Source organism: Frankliniella occidentalis, unplaced genomic scaffold, assembly GCF_000697945.3.
Source record: "Frankliniella occidentalis isolate FOCC.00 unplaced genomic scaffold, Focc_3.1 Scaffold531, whole genome shotgun sequence".
NCBI classification, from domain to species: Eukaryota; Metazoa; Arthropoda; class Insecta; order Thysanoptera; family Thripidae; genus Frankliniella; species Frankliniella occidentalis.
The window spans coordinates 116,461-133,105 of NW_026267648.1; the positions used below are offsets into that span (position 1 = coordinate 116,461).

Genomic DNA, 16,645 nt, shown 5'->3' on the forward strand with positions numbered 1-16,645 from the left:
TTTTTTTGTTAAATTCGAGCGCTAACGTAACAGTTCTAAACGTAAAGTGCAGATTTTAACCGACTGATGACTTTATTACGTTTGTAGACTAAGATGTTGTATTGTTTAAAACGATTTGCCTCACCAATTGTAAAAAAAATATCTACATGACTAATACATATGTGCTTATTTACCTAAGTTGTTATCATTTATTAAATTCAAAGAAACTATGCCAGCTAGGCTACGTCGATTTGTGATGTAATCTGACGAAGACTGTTAACAAGCCAAATGGCAACTGCCAATAAAATAGATCGGTTGATACTGAACGAGCTTGCCTAGTGTTTCACCTTTTCTCCCCCACGATCTGACTTTGTGAGAGCACTGACGGAAAAAGGTGACCACAACCAACCACAGGTATGAGGGTCAAGGGAGCATACGCTCGCGTTGCACTGCCCCACGAGCGCTCGGCGCTCAGCTCAGCGTTCAACACTTACCAGTTTGCACACTCCGTTATGATCAACCCCTCTCGTTCCCTCAATCTTTTGGGGGCATTGTTTTGGGCGCCCCAATTTGAACTTGGCGGGGGCCTTGCGTGACGTAACGCAAAGGGAAGGAGAGAACAACATTCCGCCGGCATTAAAGAAAGTAGTTCCCAAGTTTTTCAGCGTAAAATTTGAGAGTTAACGAATTGTTTACTCGTCGTTTTTAGGCGAACCCTTCAATTAAAATAAAATGCATTTCAAAGAACGGGGAATACATATAACAAACCATTCCGAATCAAAAATACGGTGCCTTCCGGCGGAGGAGTACATTATTTTGGGCTGTGATGTGGCCAGGGAGTTGCGTTGCGCTGCCAGGCGCTGGTGCTGCGTCTGCGTGCTATCCTTGCCTGTGCCTGTGTGCGAAGTCATCAAGGCCTTGTTTAGCCAGTGATTTCAAGGTAGTTGTTCTCGGCCAGATCTCACATTCCGATAAATCAACCTCAAGCAAACCCCGCGGCGCAGACTCGGAAACTTATTAATTTTATTGGGTACGTGTCTTCGGCGGTCAAGTGACACAAGTGGCTCGTGTTTTAACAATGAGTGACTGTGGCCTAGGTTAGGCCTAAGAAGAGCATATCTCTGTACGACCCTACCGAAGTCCGAGTGTCAACCTGACACCGATTTCAACTTAATAGGCGATCTTGTTTGGCCGTATTGGCACCTAGCCACCGCACCCTTCGACGCTGCACCCCGTTGCTGGGCTCCCTAAAGCCGCGGTTTAGGCTCAACTTATCTGTCAGATTGGCTGCCCCTTGTGTATGTAAACGGTAGGACCGCAGCCAAGTATTGTGTAGTCAGCTGATAGAACGCCCGTTCTACCCGGACCAGTGTTCGATGCTTGCCTTCCAGTGCCATCCCTGTGGCTTTGTCTGCTACTCCATCTCGGTGTCTCAAAAGGATTACCTAGTGTATGAGGTGTTGACCCAGAAAGTTCATGTTCAGTCGGTGGTCTTGTTTACAGCAGGCTAGTCTCATCTGAGTGCACCTGTGCGCGACCGTGGTACATGTTAGAAACACTTCAAATGAAACCCATTCTAGTAACATTTTCCGCCAAATTAATTTTACGTCTCGCCTTTTGATCTGAGGGGTACAACTGAATTCATTGATGAGTCATCTTTGTTTGTGGTTGTCTACATGGAAGTGCATTTCTTGGTTGGAGTGCATGGTAACAACAATACTGGTGATCTTTGATATTTGTCACTCGTTGTTTTGAGAGGAATATTTCTATCAATGAGCAGATAACCTATTCCCAGGTGTTCCTGCCTTTTATTGTATCCATAGTTCATTGTTTCTTTTCGTTTTTGAAAAAAAAAAAGTCATTCACATTTGCTTTGTTTATTACTTAGATCATTTGGCATAAGATTTAGAAATACATTTTATGACTTCTGTTTTTTCATGTCCCTACAAATATAATTTGAAAACAATCATGGAAATGATACTAGAAATTGTGTGTCTTGTCCCAAGTACTTAAGGAATCTCGAGGTGTCGACAGATTGATTTCTCAAGGGGAATAAAAGGTGAAAACTATAAAATTTGCATTCCTACTTGTGGATCCTAGTATTTTATGGTTTTGCACTTTAAATCCTAGTTAGTCAATGAAATTAATTGCAAATAATTTCAACAAAGATTGGGAAACCCTGCTATTTTCAACTTAACTATTCTTGTGCAAAATATTTTGGGCTGCAGTGTGTAAAATTTGTTTGCACGTTCCTACTAACAAGAAGTCAAGAGTCTCTCCGTTAAGCCTTATACAAACGCCCTCATGTGTTGAAAAAAGTAACATCTGGGAAAGATTTGTCTGGTTTGTGAGTGTTGGAGTTCTTTCCAATCTAACACTTTTCTGTAATTTTTTTTCTCAGGGTAAATCATGGCAAACCGTGGTGGTGCAGCCCAGAGACCAAACAGCCAGACGCAAGGCAAAATATGCCAATTTAAATTGGTCCTCCTGGGAGAATCCGCTGTGGGAAAATCAAGTTTAGTATTAAGGTTTGTCAAAGGTCAATTTCATGAATACCAGGAAAGCACAATAGGAGGTATGTATTCCACACTGTAAAGCTTTGCGAGCTCCCAACAGTTTTATGTAAGCTATCATTATTTAATTTTTCTAATGCTTTAGCTGCCTTTCTTACACAAACTGTGTGCCTTGAGGACACGACGGTTAAGTTTGAAATTTGGGATACTGCGGGGCAAGAAAGATATCATAGTTTGGCACCCATGTACTACCGTGGTGCTCAAGCAGCCATTATTGTTTATGACATCACTAATATGGTAATTTACTCTTGTATCTTCTCTCTATCACTTTTATGGAGTACATCATCGAACCCTTTTTTATTTTAACATGTCTCTCTGTCCCATAGGACTCATTTGGGCGTGCTAAGGTTTGGGTCAAAGAACTGCAAAGACAGGCATCACCGAATATTGTAATTGCTTTAGCCGGCAATAAGGCAGATCTTGCCAACTCTCGAGCTGTTGAATGTGATGAGGCTCAAGCATATGCAGATGAAAATGGTCTTCTGTTTATGGAGACTTCGGCTAAAACTGCCAAGAATGTAAATGAGATCTTCCTTGCAATTGGTAAGTTTGATAACTCCTTCAATTCTCAGGTTCTCTTTTAGCCCAGTTCCGAGTCTTGGAAATACCTACAACACTTAATAAATATTTCAATCACACAGCAAAGAAGCTTCCCAAAAATGAACAAGTGTCTGGGGCTGGCTCTGCCAATCAAGGCCGACGTTTAGTGGAGTCTGATAGCTCTGCAAAGACAGCAGGCAACTGCTGCAAGTGATTTTGGGCTGCATGCTTAAGACAAGTCACACTTTTTGCCAGTTTTATAAGGTTGGTTATGATCCTTGTTTAGTTTTCCCCTGAGCTATCAGATGTTATTGAAATGTTTTATCATTTTACTCTTGTTTTCAAGGTATGTTCTGTGGGAACAGGCTAGTGGGACACTTTTCTTGGCCGCTTGCTCAGTTCGGAACAAATTAAGGAAAGGAACAATGACTGACACAAGAATTCCAATCAATGGCCATGTGAATAAGTGTAGGCCTGATCCGCCGTTGCCCTCCGCCGCTGCCTTTAATATGTTACCTAATGGTGACCCATCATTCAGTTCAAAGAGAGACTGGCTTAAGTGCCAAGAGCAATTTTCTAGTGCAATTTTTTTCTGTGTACTGTGTGAATAGTGGTGTTGCGGATAGCAAGAATTAATTTACCGTACTCATTTTATGTTAAAATTGTGGAAAATTTAATGATTGGAATAGGTTTGGAGAATTCTAGGTATTTTTTAACGTGATTGGTAACGTTTATAACTCTGTAACTATCAGAGTTGTAGTCAACGCAGACATAAGTCATTATTGAATATTTTAATGTGCACTCTGAAGATAACTGGCAGTGATACAGATTTATTGTACTTGGCACTTGCGCTGTCCATTGTATATTACTACCAAAACATGCAAATAAGTGGAATTATGATGCGATGACCCTGCATTTCCTTATGAAGTGATGTTATTTTGATACATGCATCTTAGTTTCTCTTGCAGAGATTTGAGATTCTCTCAAGTGTTACTGTGATGATACCCTTTTTTCATACTTTATTGGTTTTTAATTTATTGTTATTGGAATAGTGAGTGAATTGAGTTGACTGTGGATATAATTTAGTCTGGAGTAAGCAGGGGTTGAGTTTGTGATTTATTGATCAACAGTGTCCTCTGTACATTAATGTTCTACCAGACATTGCAGCTTTTGTTGATAGAGTTGACAAGCTGCTGTAGTACTATGTGTAAGAATTCATTTGCACCAGACATCAATGAAGCTAGCTGATCAACTGATGACAAAACATTCATCTAGGCTTTTTAATGTTTTGCACTGTCCTAATTTTAAACAAGATATGCTGTTTGGATCAGTAACAGCACTGAACTGTTGACTATGTCTTGGTGGGAATGAAATTGCTTCTGCATGTAGTGCTGCCAAAATTCCAAAAGAGCTTCTCCACCTAAATTTTATCACAATGTTGCATTTGATGTCTTAATTTTCACTTTGATTTATTCCGCGGATATGAAAGGTTACATTCTTGTGAATTTGAATGCGTGAGATTTTGAGATTTATACGTGCAAATATATATATATGAAACACATATATATATATATATAAATATTATATATTATTCATAGATGAAAGATCCTTGATTCCATTCCCTTTTGCTGACCCATGCAGTTGTATCAAATTTCTGTTCTGTAAGAAGACCAAATTACAAATTTGCTTATGTCTTATATGTGGCTGGTTGCACCAATGTGAGTCAAAGCCTCAGGAGATACTTTTATTCAGGTTCCTTTTCTGTTGTGAGTGAACAACGTCTTTAAAGTTTTGGCATTTTAAAAAATGCTGTTATTTCTCCCACCCTATTTGCAGCACTTTTTCCATTGTCTTTTTATATTGTCTTTGGTTCATTGTTATGTGAGTAGACCAGAATCTGCAGGACAGATTGGTATCTTCTCTTCACCATGCTCCTAATTTTAATTCTTGTCAAAGCAGCCTTACTTGGTAATTTTTATTCCTGTGTACCCTTTTTCTTGTGTATCATATCAGACAGGATAATTCATAAACCACTTTTGTTCTTTTTTAGATGTACAAATTAGTATTATGGTGGATGTACAGTTTTATCGGTTCTTTACATGTTATAAAAATTCAAAATAAACTGTCTCATGAAGGCTCTGACAGAAGTGATGTATTATATTTAATGGAAAGCTTGCTTATCTTCTGTCTGCACAGAAATTTAGATTGTACAGGTATACAAATAAAGTTATGATGTATGTAAATTCCTTTTTAAGAAAACTCCTCCTACCATGACAAATTCTGAAGTTTGAACTTATGTTTTCTTTCCTGTGGTGTTTGTTCGAGTTGTCAACTAAGCAAGGATTACAACACATTGGTTAGATGCAATCTTTAATGTTGTGCAAGGATAACACTAGAGACTGACAAGCACCACAATATTACAATTTTTTATCAAAGAAATCTAATACAGTCTTATGTGAACTGCATTGTTTTCACAGCTCCACTAAAAAAAACTCAATTTAAAAATTTGGCTGCTTTAAAACCAAAGAAGTAAACGTCATATTTCATCAGGAAAACACACGCAAAATAAAACTTCTGAACTTTAGACCATAGAGGCCAATCTTTGACCAATTATGAAATGAGATAATCCTTCGGCAAAACCGTAGTTGGTATACATAGTTGTAAAATATTTAAGAGAAAATAATAGATACACAAAAACAAGAGGCAAAATAACAGCATTCTCTGAAAAAAAGAAACAAAAACAGCAGGTATAAGCATAATTATTAAAATTGTTCAAAAGATTCAAAAATGAAAAATTCAGTATAATACAACTTTATAAAACAAACAAGGGATGATTAAAATAGACTAGCCCAATTACACACAATATACTATGACACATGTCATAACTGCCTGAAGCCCTTTGGAAGCTAAGTAAAAGAAAATCTTGTTTGTCATGGAGAACAAGGTAGCTACTCTTACTACACTATATCTCCTTATCATTGTTTTATTAATTAAGTTATCTTTGAAAGTATATATTTCTATGGCAATAGAAAAATAAAGCTTCTGCTTTACTCATACGGAAGCTCTGAGCAACATTTAAAATAATGCTTTCAACAAATTGAGTTTTTGAGGGCCATCTGATCAAAGGAAACATGTAGGTATTTACCACCGAATCAAGAGTTAGCAACAGCGTACTACTATCTGGTACAGTATTAAGCTTACTCTACAGGACTTTACATTAAACAAACAAGGAAAACAATTTAGGAGATTTTATTTTATCAACAGAGAAAGGTACTAAAACCTACTGGACCTAACACTTAATTGTCCAATAATAGAACAAACTTTATTTTTTAAAAGATAAGTGTATGAAATTTAAAAAGACAATAGATACAAATTTTCAGTTCTTAACTGAGAGTATACAGTTTTGGAAAATTAAATACACCTAAAACAATGCTGAAATTAGTAACTGTTCCAGATTTGGACTTAAGTATTACTCGTGTGTTATGTTACTTGTTACAGATTTTTTATTTTTATTTTGCTGAGAAACAGCATTGGTTCAAATTATCACTTAAGAGTTAACAAAAGTCAAGGTGAATAATGAAAATGTCTTTCATGAAATAATAAATAGGTAGGGAACACACCAGTCAATTTGTTTAGGTTCACAAATCTTAAAAGATCAATTAAAAACATTCCTGAAGCAGGAAATACAATCAGACAACATCAGTCTGCTTAGTAGACCAGTACTAATAACTGTACTAGATGACATCTTTAGAGGCAAACCTACACAAGGAAAAGACCTTGACTTGAGTACCTAAAAGATGTCTACTAATAGATAAAATCTCCTCTTCTTAAACTCTCTACAGTCTGATGTAAGCTTTGGTACAAACCAAAGGAACAGTCAAGTCAATTTCATCTCCAAAAACACTAAACATCTTATGATACTGGGCACATGATGGAAGTCTGACTGTGCAAAAGCACTGCATTATACTTAGCATAAGAAAGAATGGAATGAAAGGTTCATAAAACGAGACATTCACCTTGGTTACAGGCAAGACGCAAACATGACTGCATCATATTGGTACAAACAGATCATACAGAGAATTTTCTATTATCAGGCTATGGTCTGGTAAGAGACTTAAAAAGAAATAAAAATCTGTTCTCAAGTCAAAAAAAAAAAAAGCCTGTTGATCATCTAACACAGCCACTTTCTAGGTATATAAAGTGAAGTGGAAACTACAATTCATATTACATAATTAACAATCCAATTATAAATCATCGTCGGTTACCAAAATTTTCACTGAGCAGCTGCATTGATTAGGACCGTGCGGTCAATGATGCCGAGGCCAAGTGGTGTGTGAAAAATATACTGCCTCACTGAGAAATTAAAACAAAATACAACACCTAGCAAGCACCATCACAAATCACGACAAAATGGCAACACTGCGTCTGGAAGGTTGTCCATTAAGAGTCTCAAAGCTTCTCCACTTCTTCAAACCATTGCGAACTGCCTCAGCAGTTATTTTATCTTCACAAACCCGGGACATAGCCTCCAATCTTTGAGCTCTTTCCCGACTGAGAGGTTCACTTGGGAATGCAAGGTCGTTGTCTTCGGCCAATGTACGTAGATCAAAGTAATATTTTGCATACACACTTGACGGAACATTGATATTGAACTGAAGCATTTCAAGAAATTGTCGTTCTAATTCATTCCTGTTAAAACAATAATAGTTCTTAGGTCTAATCTCATAATTTACAAGCAGAAATATTGCAAATGCACTCACATGTCTTCCACAGTGATGTCTCTCAAAATTTGGCAGTAGTCCACATTCCAAACTGCTTGATCATCCCACACTTTGGATGCTAGAAGAATAGCTCCTAACACAATTCTTTTCCAATTTGCAGGAGAAATATCCACTTCAGCATAAGTTAGAAGCCTGGACAAAAGAGGAAACACCGAAGGTAATCTAGTAATAAGAAATGTAATGGCAGAATTTCTAAGAAATCAAATGTATTTTGTACCTTTCAAGATAGACTAGTGTGATAATGGCACACTCAGCAGTCAGTTGTGAAGCATTAAACAGAGTGCGAACAAATTTATAAATGTGTCTATGCTCAGGATTGTGCTGGTCATAATCATCAGGAACAGGTGCTTGCTGCAGGAAAATGACTATAAGACTGAGTACTGACAAAAAATAACAAATTGATTGAAATATAATTTGGAGCATAAGTGGCTTACAGTTAAAGGGTGTAATTTCTCATCAAAAATGTCTATCTGACGATTTGATGTGCGATGTTTGATGTGGTAATATATTGCTAATGAGACACATTTCACAGTATTCTTTAAGTTGGGTTGAGAAACAGTACTATCATCCAAATATATTGTTGAACAAGAACTACTCTTCTTCAACCCGGGTCTACCAGTGTCCAATATCTGAAACAAAAATAGTATATTGACACTAGTTTTTCTAGAGTTAAGTGGATAAGAACTATTAGTATTTTGAAACAAAAAATAAACTCACATGATTTTGACTCTTTTTTCTCACAAGACCATCTACAATAAAAAAAAGAAGAGGAATGGTAAGAAATATCTTTTAAGAGTGCATAAAAAGGTGGAGGAGTAACTACTTACTCTCTTGTATACGTGACCGCTCTAAAAATATAGTGGATGCCGTTGGGTGGAGGGAAGGATCTGCATCCCAATCTTCTGGCTCTCGCTCTGAAATGTGCTGAATGTTCCCAACACTGCCCTCCCCTTCACGAGGCATATGAGGTTCTTCTTGATAAACATCTTTACGTTTGGGAGCTGGACTTGAGTATGAACAGCAGCTGTTCTTATTACCCATAATATCTAGTGCTTCCTTTACAGAGATACACTGAACATTTTTTAAAACCTTTTTCAGTTTCTCACACAGTTAATGTTTGTTTTATTTTCAATCATGAATGACTATAAAAGGTATACACTGGTGCTTTGAAGAGCTAAAGTTGACTCATTCTTAATTTGGACTTGTGAAACTGGGGAGTTTCACCCAGCGATAGTTGTTGCTAACAGACAAGACTATCATGTAAGGTAAGGCTGACATGCCTTAAAAGTCCTGATTCCTGAAACAAAGAAAGTAATAAACTCATTAATTTAGATGTTAAGGTGAAACATAGTGGTGGAGCTGTAAACTTTGTTTGATAATCATCCGCAAGAGCCAAGTGGCACAATAAGTAAGAAATTCTGAAGTTGACAGTAGTAAAAATGATTACGCCCACGAATTTTTGAGTCAGTTGTTTCTATGTGATTTGACCAGGAGACGGTAAATACAAATCTGACATTAGAATGAGGTTAAAACTCGTCACCACTTTCGATAACACGTACTTTCAGTGAAAAAGTGAGTTGGTTTTACAGTCCTACTGTGTACGTGAATAATTTATATCACCGTACATTAAAAGGAAACAAATTACTATAAACCTTAAAATTGTTTAAAATAAAAATACACTGCCGGTTGCGACGGCCTAGGCTAGTGTCAGCCTTGGTCCGCCCCCGGAATACACCGGCGTATTTGCTGTGCAGCCAATGTAACTTCGGCGTCTATACAACTTAAGAAGGGATGAAATAGTTACCAGAATACAGTTTGCCCCTCAGAAATAATCAGTCAGCATGATTTTTTGTTTGTGATAAACATTTCGGGTTTCTGCTATCGGGATGATCTGTGAAGATAGATCCCATAACCGGAAGTAAATACATTTTTGTACAACTCTAGAAACAAAATACTCCAACACTCTCAGCCTTGTTTTCTGAAAGTTTTGTAGCCTGTCAGTATTTATACTCCTATTTGGTTCGTTACTTATGTTTTCTAACTATTTGATACCGGTTTCACATGAACTTCACGAAAATGATGCGTATTCATTTTTTTATTGTTGCCTTTCTGAGTATGTAGGTGTTTCCTAACTTTGCCACTTTCGCAGGGTGAAAACGGCTGTAGACTTATTCAATTTCGTGATCCCACATCCAGATCGTTTTGCACTTACCCCCTCCTCAACGCTGGACGAGGTTAAAAAAAAAGTATGGTTAAATGTCGAACATAATGTGACTTTTTCTCTTTGACATAAGTCGATACATAGAATTTCTTTTGATGAGGAAAATTGCAACACCGATAACCAATGGAACCTTAACTTGTTCCAAAGCCTTCCGCTGCAAGGTTGATGGGACCGAGCCGAGCCGAAGGCCGAAGAGTGTTCAGTTGTATTTCTAACTTGGATCTCTGTCTTCAGTTGTACATTCATAGTGCTTTCTGTATGATATAGTAACCAAATCAAAACATTTGTCTTACGTGATTTGCTGTCGATTGCGACGTACAATCGGTTGCCTTCTTTATTAGTTAGAATTCTTGCTTCAGGTACATTGCAAAGGCAACAACTTTCCGATTCTTTAAGTGGAGGGGTTCGGAGTTGATGCTCCAGATTGACTCGTCTCCACGTCCTTGTCATGTATCCCAGTACAGCTTTCTATGAACATTTTTTTGTGATGGATGTTTTGTTGCCTTTTAAATGATTAAAAATATAATATTAATTAATTTTTGAGTGTTCTGTTGTTTAAGAACTGATTTGCATTTTCATTTGGCATTTCCATTTTTTGTTTCCTTCCTAAATGCACTTGAGTGCGCTGATATTCCTTTAAATTTAGCTCTTATTATTTTAACTGTTTGTGTTGGGGCAAATTAAGGATTTTAGCTTGGAATTTCCTTTTCTTGTAATCTTGATCTTCCATCTTTCATGCACTTTTTAACTTCATTTTACCAGAGATTTATTTATTTTACTTAATATTGTGTAGGTTATACAAATAAGCTGCAGTCGATGAAGTGGCACAACTATCTTTTTCACTTTTATACTTAAAAGTTGTATGATTTAGTATTGTCTCTCACATTTAAAATGTTTAAATTTCAGATTCAAATTTGAATATGCCCAACGGTAAAAGTATTACTGCTACTTCGCGGCTCCAACAAGACTATGTCAGACTCAAGAAGGATCCAGTCCCTTACATTGTGGCAGAGCCCTTGCCCAGTAACATTTGTGAATGGTAATATCAGGCACTGCAAAGTTTTGACCATTTAGAATGTTGTGTAGTAATTTTAATACCATATCTGTATTTTCTAGGCATTATGTGGTTCTTGGACCAGAAGGCACACCTTATGTAGGAGGCTTATACCATGGAAAACTTGTGTTTCCTCGTCAGTTTCCATTTAAGCCCCCAAGCATTTACATGATTACTCCTAATGGAAGGTCAGAGTTAATCACTAATTCAAATGTCATATTAAGTTTGCCATTTTAGTTGTGTGATGTAACCTGAAGTATCATTTGACTTTCAATCTACATCACTTCCTTGCCAATGGCCTTCTAAAATCAGTCCAGGGTTTTGTTGAATAAACTCTTTTTAACCTTATTTTCAGATTTAAGACCAATACACGCCTCTGTTTATCAATTAGTGATTATCATCCAGACACCTGGAATCCGGCTTGGAGTGTATCCACAATTCTTACTGGCCTTTTGAGCTTCATGGTTTGTATAATATTTATAAGTATGAGGTCTTCAAAATAACTTGAAAACTTTCTGCAAGTATTGGAAATATTGTTTTCTACAATTTGACCAGGTGGAGAATACCCCCACTTTGGGTAGCTTGGAAACATCAGACATTGAAAAACAGCAATTAGCCCATAAGAGTTTGGAGTTTAACATCAATGACAGTATCTTCTGTGAACTCTTCCCAGATTTAGCTACAGTAAGTACGTCAATGTAATAAAAGAAAAAAAAGTTTAAAAGAACATCCTGTTAACTTTATTCTGAACTGACAATCAATATTTTTTCTTAGTTTGTTTCTGTTTTAAGTTTTCTATATTTAATCTAATCTTAGCTTTGTTTTTTTCCAGAATGTCCGAGCTGAACTGTCAAGACGAGCTGAACTCGAACATGAGTTACGAAATGTGGAAGCAGATTCAGAAAGGAATGATAGCTCAAGTACTCTCACTGACAATCACAATGGAGCAGTTGGTGGGCAATCAGCTCTGCACAGTGCCATGAGTAACCTATTTGTTCTCGTAGGTTTTGCTGCTTTTGCATACATAGTGAAGTATGTTGTGAAAGGTCTCAAAACTGACTAAGAGTATATATTTCCTATATCTTCCCACTCTGTGATCAATTTTGTGAAGAGCAAAAGTATGGCAGTAAGTTGCTTATATTTTGCATCTTTCCAAATGTATGACCATTGTTCAGTCATTGCTGTCTTAGAACGCTCTAGAAAAACTGTGGAGTCTTTATTGTGTAGGTGTATTATCTACCTAACAAGATAACTAATTTTTCTTTGGTGGATGCTGGCTACACTAGACTTGCAGCAAGTACCTGTTGTGTATCCAGAATTACAGGGCTCCAATTTAATTATAGAATTTCTTTTCATGAGTATTTGGTCGTTGGCAACATAATCATCTTCCATAGTATTCTATCTTGAAATTGATACTGATTTTCAAAGATGTGAGTGCCTCTGTTTATAGGCTACAAACAATAATATATTAACAGAAGAAACAGATGTTTTGAACCTTTTTGATGTGTGTGTGTGTGTCTGCCTGTGTGTGTTTGTGTTTCTAATGAAAAATTCAATTCTACTACCTATTATTATTATTTTAGCATTATTTAACATTCCATAGTCACATCCGAAGTAAACTCTGCCTGTTTATAGTATTTGATGAACCCAACTTTCAGTTCTGTCTTGTTTACTGTTCTTTATTAAGATCTGAATCCTACTTAATTCATTCATTGACTCTTTTTCGGGATATTTTTCTAGCCAGGTGTTGCTATGTTATTAAAATTTTGTTGAATTACTCTGACTCAGGTCAACAAGACAGCATTGGACATGTTTCATATTTATCTTAAATTTCAATGACTTTAGAAGAAAAACTGGAAGTAATTGGGAAAAACAGTATATAGTATTATTATGAATGCTATATGTGGATGACCACGAGTAAAAGGGAGAGTCTGTCTGATTCCCACTGATTTTTGTAATGTTTCAAATATTAGAATGCCCTTTCATTACAAGCTAATGATCAGCTTCTAGTTTGTTTTTTATCCTGTATATAATTTTTGATAAATTGATAGTGTATTTAAGAGCTTACTGTTCTTTAAGATCCTTTTACACCTAAGAAAGTGTATTGTACAGTTAAATATATTTTTTGACGCCTGTGATTTGGTAGGACAATGTGTGATAGGATGTGTGGTGAATATTTGACTATTATTTTTCTTTGAGGGGTTATTTTGAATGTATGAATATTTCTACTCTCTACGATTAATTTGTATGTACAGTTCAATGTAAGATGTGCTTATTGATGGAAAGTATCGGTTACTCATGAGGATCATTATGCTATTTTTTAATCTGAAAGTTGTGGCCCAGGTGAGTGTTTTTTGAGCAAGGAAGAAACTGTGCTGTAAAGAGTTTGTTTAGTGGATTTTTATGCATTTCCTCTAGTCAACATGTGGATAGGTGTTTTATTTCAAACAGTTTTGAATATGTTGCATTTTTGTAGAGCCTGCAACTTGATTTTGTGAGGTTCTTATTTGTGACAAGGTTGCAGTATAAGATATCCCTGGATTTGGACAAAAACTTTTAATTTGCTTCACTTTATATTATGACCAATTTGGATTTAAGTACCATGTGAAATGTGTAATGTAATTACGCAGAAAGCTTGGGTGCTTCAAAGTGTGACTGTTCCTTTTCCATATCAATGCCTGATTGTATATTCTGAAAAATTGAAGCATGGATCCACTCAATTCATAGATAAATCTTTTCAATTTATATTACCTCAAATGTTTTGTTTTCAAAAATTGTCACTTTTCAAGATCCTTTAAAAAGAAAATGTAATCAAAACTTGCTGGAAGTCAGTTGTGTGGGAAGGGGAGGAACTTAATTATGAACTTCAAATTTGGCTGTTGATTTAATTACATGTTTTTAGACATGTTTGTTTATTAAGTACCTATAATAAAATTAAAAGTAGTTAACAGACTGTGAAATGTTCTTCTATTTATGAAGAATGTCTTCCCACATTTTCCAATCGTTCAATCCATCCATGTAACCCTAATGCTTTCCTCATTGGGGACAAGAGGAGAGGAAGAGCCAAAATTTATCCATGACATGAGAACTTTTAGTGTTCAAGGTAGTCTGTCATTACACAACTGATTACCTAGAAAATTTTTCCTTTTTTGCATCAAGACCAAGCAATCACTTTCCTTTACCAGAAAGCTGCCCTTTACCTGCAGCATCAGAAAAGATATTTTTATAAGAAGGAATTAGTGAGGCTACTTACTAAATGAAAAGCTCAACATTAATTTCAAGCAGGGGAATTGGTTTATTATAACAAACTCATACCTCTCACCCTTACATTAATTCACAGCCATAAATTAATTGGACCTCTCTATATAGTGCACACATTCTACATGGCACACTTGGGTTGCATCTTGAAGTAAAAATTTATATGTGCTTGAAAAGGGTAACTGTACTGATGATTCCTAAAGCCCAAACGCACTGCTGCAGAATTAAATGTTATTACTGACAAAACCCCAGTACTTCCAAATTATAAACAAACAAACAGCAAGTTCTAAAAGAAGAAAAAAGCATTTTTAAGCTTGGTTAATCCACTGGAGAGCATCCCGAACCACCGACAGCTTGATTCGTCTCAAAAAGCTTTCAACCAAATTATATTCTGGAGAAGCATGTCCAAGATCAGAATTAAACTCCGCCTTGAATAGCGGTTCACCCTCATCAGACATGAATTTCGCAGAGCTTATTCTTCGTCCTTCAGACACAACTTTGGTAGTAAGGCAGAACAACCACTGTAGAATCTGCAACAAAATAAGAAGCTTGACTGCCTTTCTGAATAAAAGCACAACATTTTGCAAATGAGCAAGCTTTACAATGGTACCTCAGAACTACTTGGAAGAGTGGTCTTCTTTCCGAACTGAATCCAAGAACTTGGAGCCCACAAATATAATTGACATACGGTAGCAGCAAGTTCAGCAGTAATACGCTGAAAAATAAAATATGCTTTTGCAAACATAGCAGTAGGGGAATGGCGCTTGCGAGTTGCAGCCGCTGGTAGCGCTAGCGGTATAGGAGATCATCTCTTGCTTCGAAAGCGGAGTTCCCCCATTGAAATACATGGGGAACAGAACAGAAACTTGAGTGTGCTTGAATTTTATTGGAAAGAATAAACACGCAAGTACTTTCTGAAGAGGAGAAACGGTGGAAATGAGTGAACATGAGAAGCAGGTTTCATTCCGGCCACATACCCCTGGATTAAATATTGGCCCCAACGTTTTATCTACTTGATCGCTAGAGCACTTTACCCCACGCTTCTCTTATCGCCATCAATGACCCCAATAAGACATTTTAAAACAAAGAGTCAAGGATTGGAAAGCACAAGAAGATTGAAAAGTTAAGAAAGAAGTAACATTTGATCAAGCAATAAAACATTTTTCAGTTCATGACAGATACATAGCTATTAAACACTTACTCTGGATGGGTTGCGCATTAACATTTCCATCACAAGCTTTGAAATGATGGATGGAACAGTTTCTGGAAAAGGAGGAAGCTCTGATTCGGTGTAAGTGGCTGACAGTAAAAATTTGGTTCCTGTGCCACTAAGGCCTTGATTATTGCTTATCCTATGGAAAGGGTTGTCCATTCCAAACAGCTGGTAAGCTAAAGTTCCAACAGCCCAAACATCTGCCTTATTGTAGTTGATATATGTGAAAGGGCCAGGTTCAGCACATGCAACCTACAAATAAAAATACATTGAAACAGCAGATCCGCCACAACTCTCATCAAACTAATTGGGAAAATTTAAATTAAATACCTCTGGGGCCATAAGAGCAGCATTGCCACCTTTGTCTGTATCGGGTGTAGTGTAGTGTAAACTCAAACCATACACTTGGTCAGCTAAGCAGCATCCAAAATCAGTTACAGCTAAAGTAGGGCACATGGTATCACTTTCATCTAAATCAAGCAGAATATTGTCTGCTTTTAGGTCTCTAGAAATCATAAAAATGAGATAAACACAAATCATTAAAATTAGTAAATCACCAGTAATTGTACTTACCGATGAGCAACTCCATTGGAAACCATATGAGTAACTGCTTCAAGTAATTGAGTTAACAACATGATGGCTATTTTGGTATTTGGGGGATGTTGGCATAAGAAATCCTTTAAACTCATATCATACCTATAGACATTACAAATTTGACAACAAATCAACAATCAGCTTGACTGAACTTAGTTCTTGGCTTAGCAAATGTTTTAATGGCTTTACCTTTTCATGACAAGGAAGAGACTCATATTCCTACCAAAACCATTGGGGTTGATGCGTGCTGGTAAGGCGTCCGGATATAATGAGAGTGACCCTGGCAGTGCCTGCACACTGTCTGTGAATGCATTATAAATTCTAACAATATTGGGATGTTGTGGTAGAGCCCTGCAACGTTGGCGGAAGCTGAAACCAAACAACAGCATTCATATGATTTCTTTCTTAGATATAAATAGTATGTTTTTAGAA

The 16,645-nt window shown here is 36.7% G+C and overlaps 4 protein-coding genes across 10 annotated transcripts; 2 read left to right on the plus strand and 2 right to left on the minus strand.

The window, feature by feature from the left end:
• Nucleotides 1–796: 796 nt before the first annotated feature.
• On the plus strand, nucleotides 797–5,335 carry LOC113206862 (ras-related protein Rab-5C). 2 transcript variants are annotated; one of them, XM_026423130.2, is made up of 6 exons: nucleotides 797–919; nucleotides 2,381–2,554; nucleotides 2,638–2,789; nucleotides 2,879–3,095; nucleotides 3,194–3,356; nucleotides 3,439–5,335. In XM_026423130.2, the coding sequence occupies exons 2-5, from the start codon at nucleotides 2,389–2,391 to the stop codon at nucleotides 3,304–3,306; spliced, it is 648 nt and encodes a 215-aa protein (XP_026278915.1). In that variant the 5' UTR covers nucleotides 797–919; nucleotides 2,381–2,388; the 3' UTR covers nucleotides 3,307–3,356; nucleotides 3,439–5,335. The 2 variants fall into 2 exon arrangements, with proteins under 2 accessions (XP_026278915.1, XP_026278914.1); XM_026423129.2 differs by having other exon boundaries at nucleotides 841–1,009.
• On the minus strand, nucleotides 4,620–9,830 carry LOC113206857 (cyclin-Y). 2 transcript variants are annotated; one of them, XM_026423122.2, is made up of 7 exons: nucleotides 9,678–9,830; nucleotides 8,701–9,170; nucleotides 8,591–8,622; nucleotides 8,308–8,502; nucleotides 8,091–8,224; nucleotides 7,853–8,005; nucleotides 4,620–7,781 (listed from the first exon to the last, which is right to left on the minus strand). In XM_026423122.2, exons 2-7 carry the CDS (start codon nucleotides 8,912–8,914, stop codon nucleotides 7,493–7,495), a joined length of 1,017 nt encoding a protein of 338 aa, XP_026278907.1. In that variant the 5' UTR covers nucleotides 8,915–9,170; nucleotides 9,678–9,830; the 3' UTR covers nucleotides 4,620–7,492. The 2 variants fall into 2 exon arrangements, with proteins under 2 accessions (XP_026278907.1, XP_052131137.1); XM_052275177.1 differs by lacking the exon at nucleotides 9,678–9,830 and adding an exon at nucleotides 9,526–9,623.
• Nucleotides 9,831–10,031: 201 nt separating this feature from the next.
• On the plus strand, nucleotides 10,032–14,108 carry LOC113206860 (ubiquitin-conjugating enzyme E2 J2). Of its 3 annotated transcripts, none has more exons than XM_026423126.2 (6): nucleotides 10,032–10,119; nucleotides 11,001–11,133; nucleotides 11,211–11,336; nucleotides 11,504–11,612; nucleotides 11,704–11,832; nucleotides 11,981–14,108. In XM_026423126.2, exons 2-6 carry the CDS (start codon nucleotides 11,015–11,017, stop codon nucleotides 12,209–12,211), a joined length of 714 nt encoding a protein of 237 aa, XP_026278911.1. In that variant the 5' UTR covers nucleotides 10,032–10,119; nucleotides 11,001–11,014; the 3' UTR covers nucleotides 12,212–14,108. The 3 variants fall into 3 exon arrangements, with proteins under 3 accessions (XP_026278911.1, XP_026278910.1, XP_026278912.1); XM_026423125.2 differs by lacking the exon at nucleotides 10,032–10,119 and adding an exon at nucleotides 10,291–10,453; XM_026423127.2 differs by lacking the exon at nucleotides 10,032–10,119 and adding an exon at nucleotides 10,549–10,883.
• LOC113206853 (serine/threonine-protein kinase Pink1, mitochondrial) lies at nucleotides 14,020–16,582 on the minus strand (the record flags this gene model as incomplete). Of its 3 annotated transcripts, none has more annotated exon segments than XR_008012143.1 (7): nucleotides 14,020–14,348; nucleotides 14,477–14,936; nucleotides 15,017–15,121; nucleotides 15,608–15,871; nucleotides 15,950–16,124; nucleotides 16,193–16,315; nucleotides 16,403–16,582. XR_008012143.1 is itself a non-coding variant. In XM_052275176.1 (6 exon segments), coding segments are annotated over 6 exon segments (1,069 nt in total), but the record flags the coding sequence as incomplete, so codon positions are not given.
• Nucleotides 16,583–16,645: the final 63 nt, after the last annotated feature.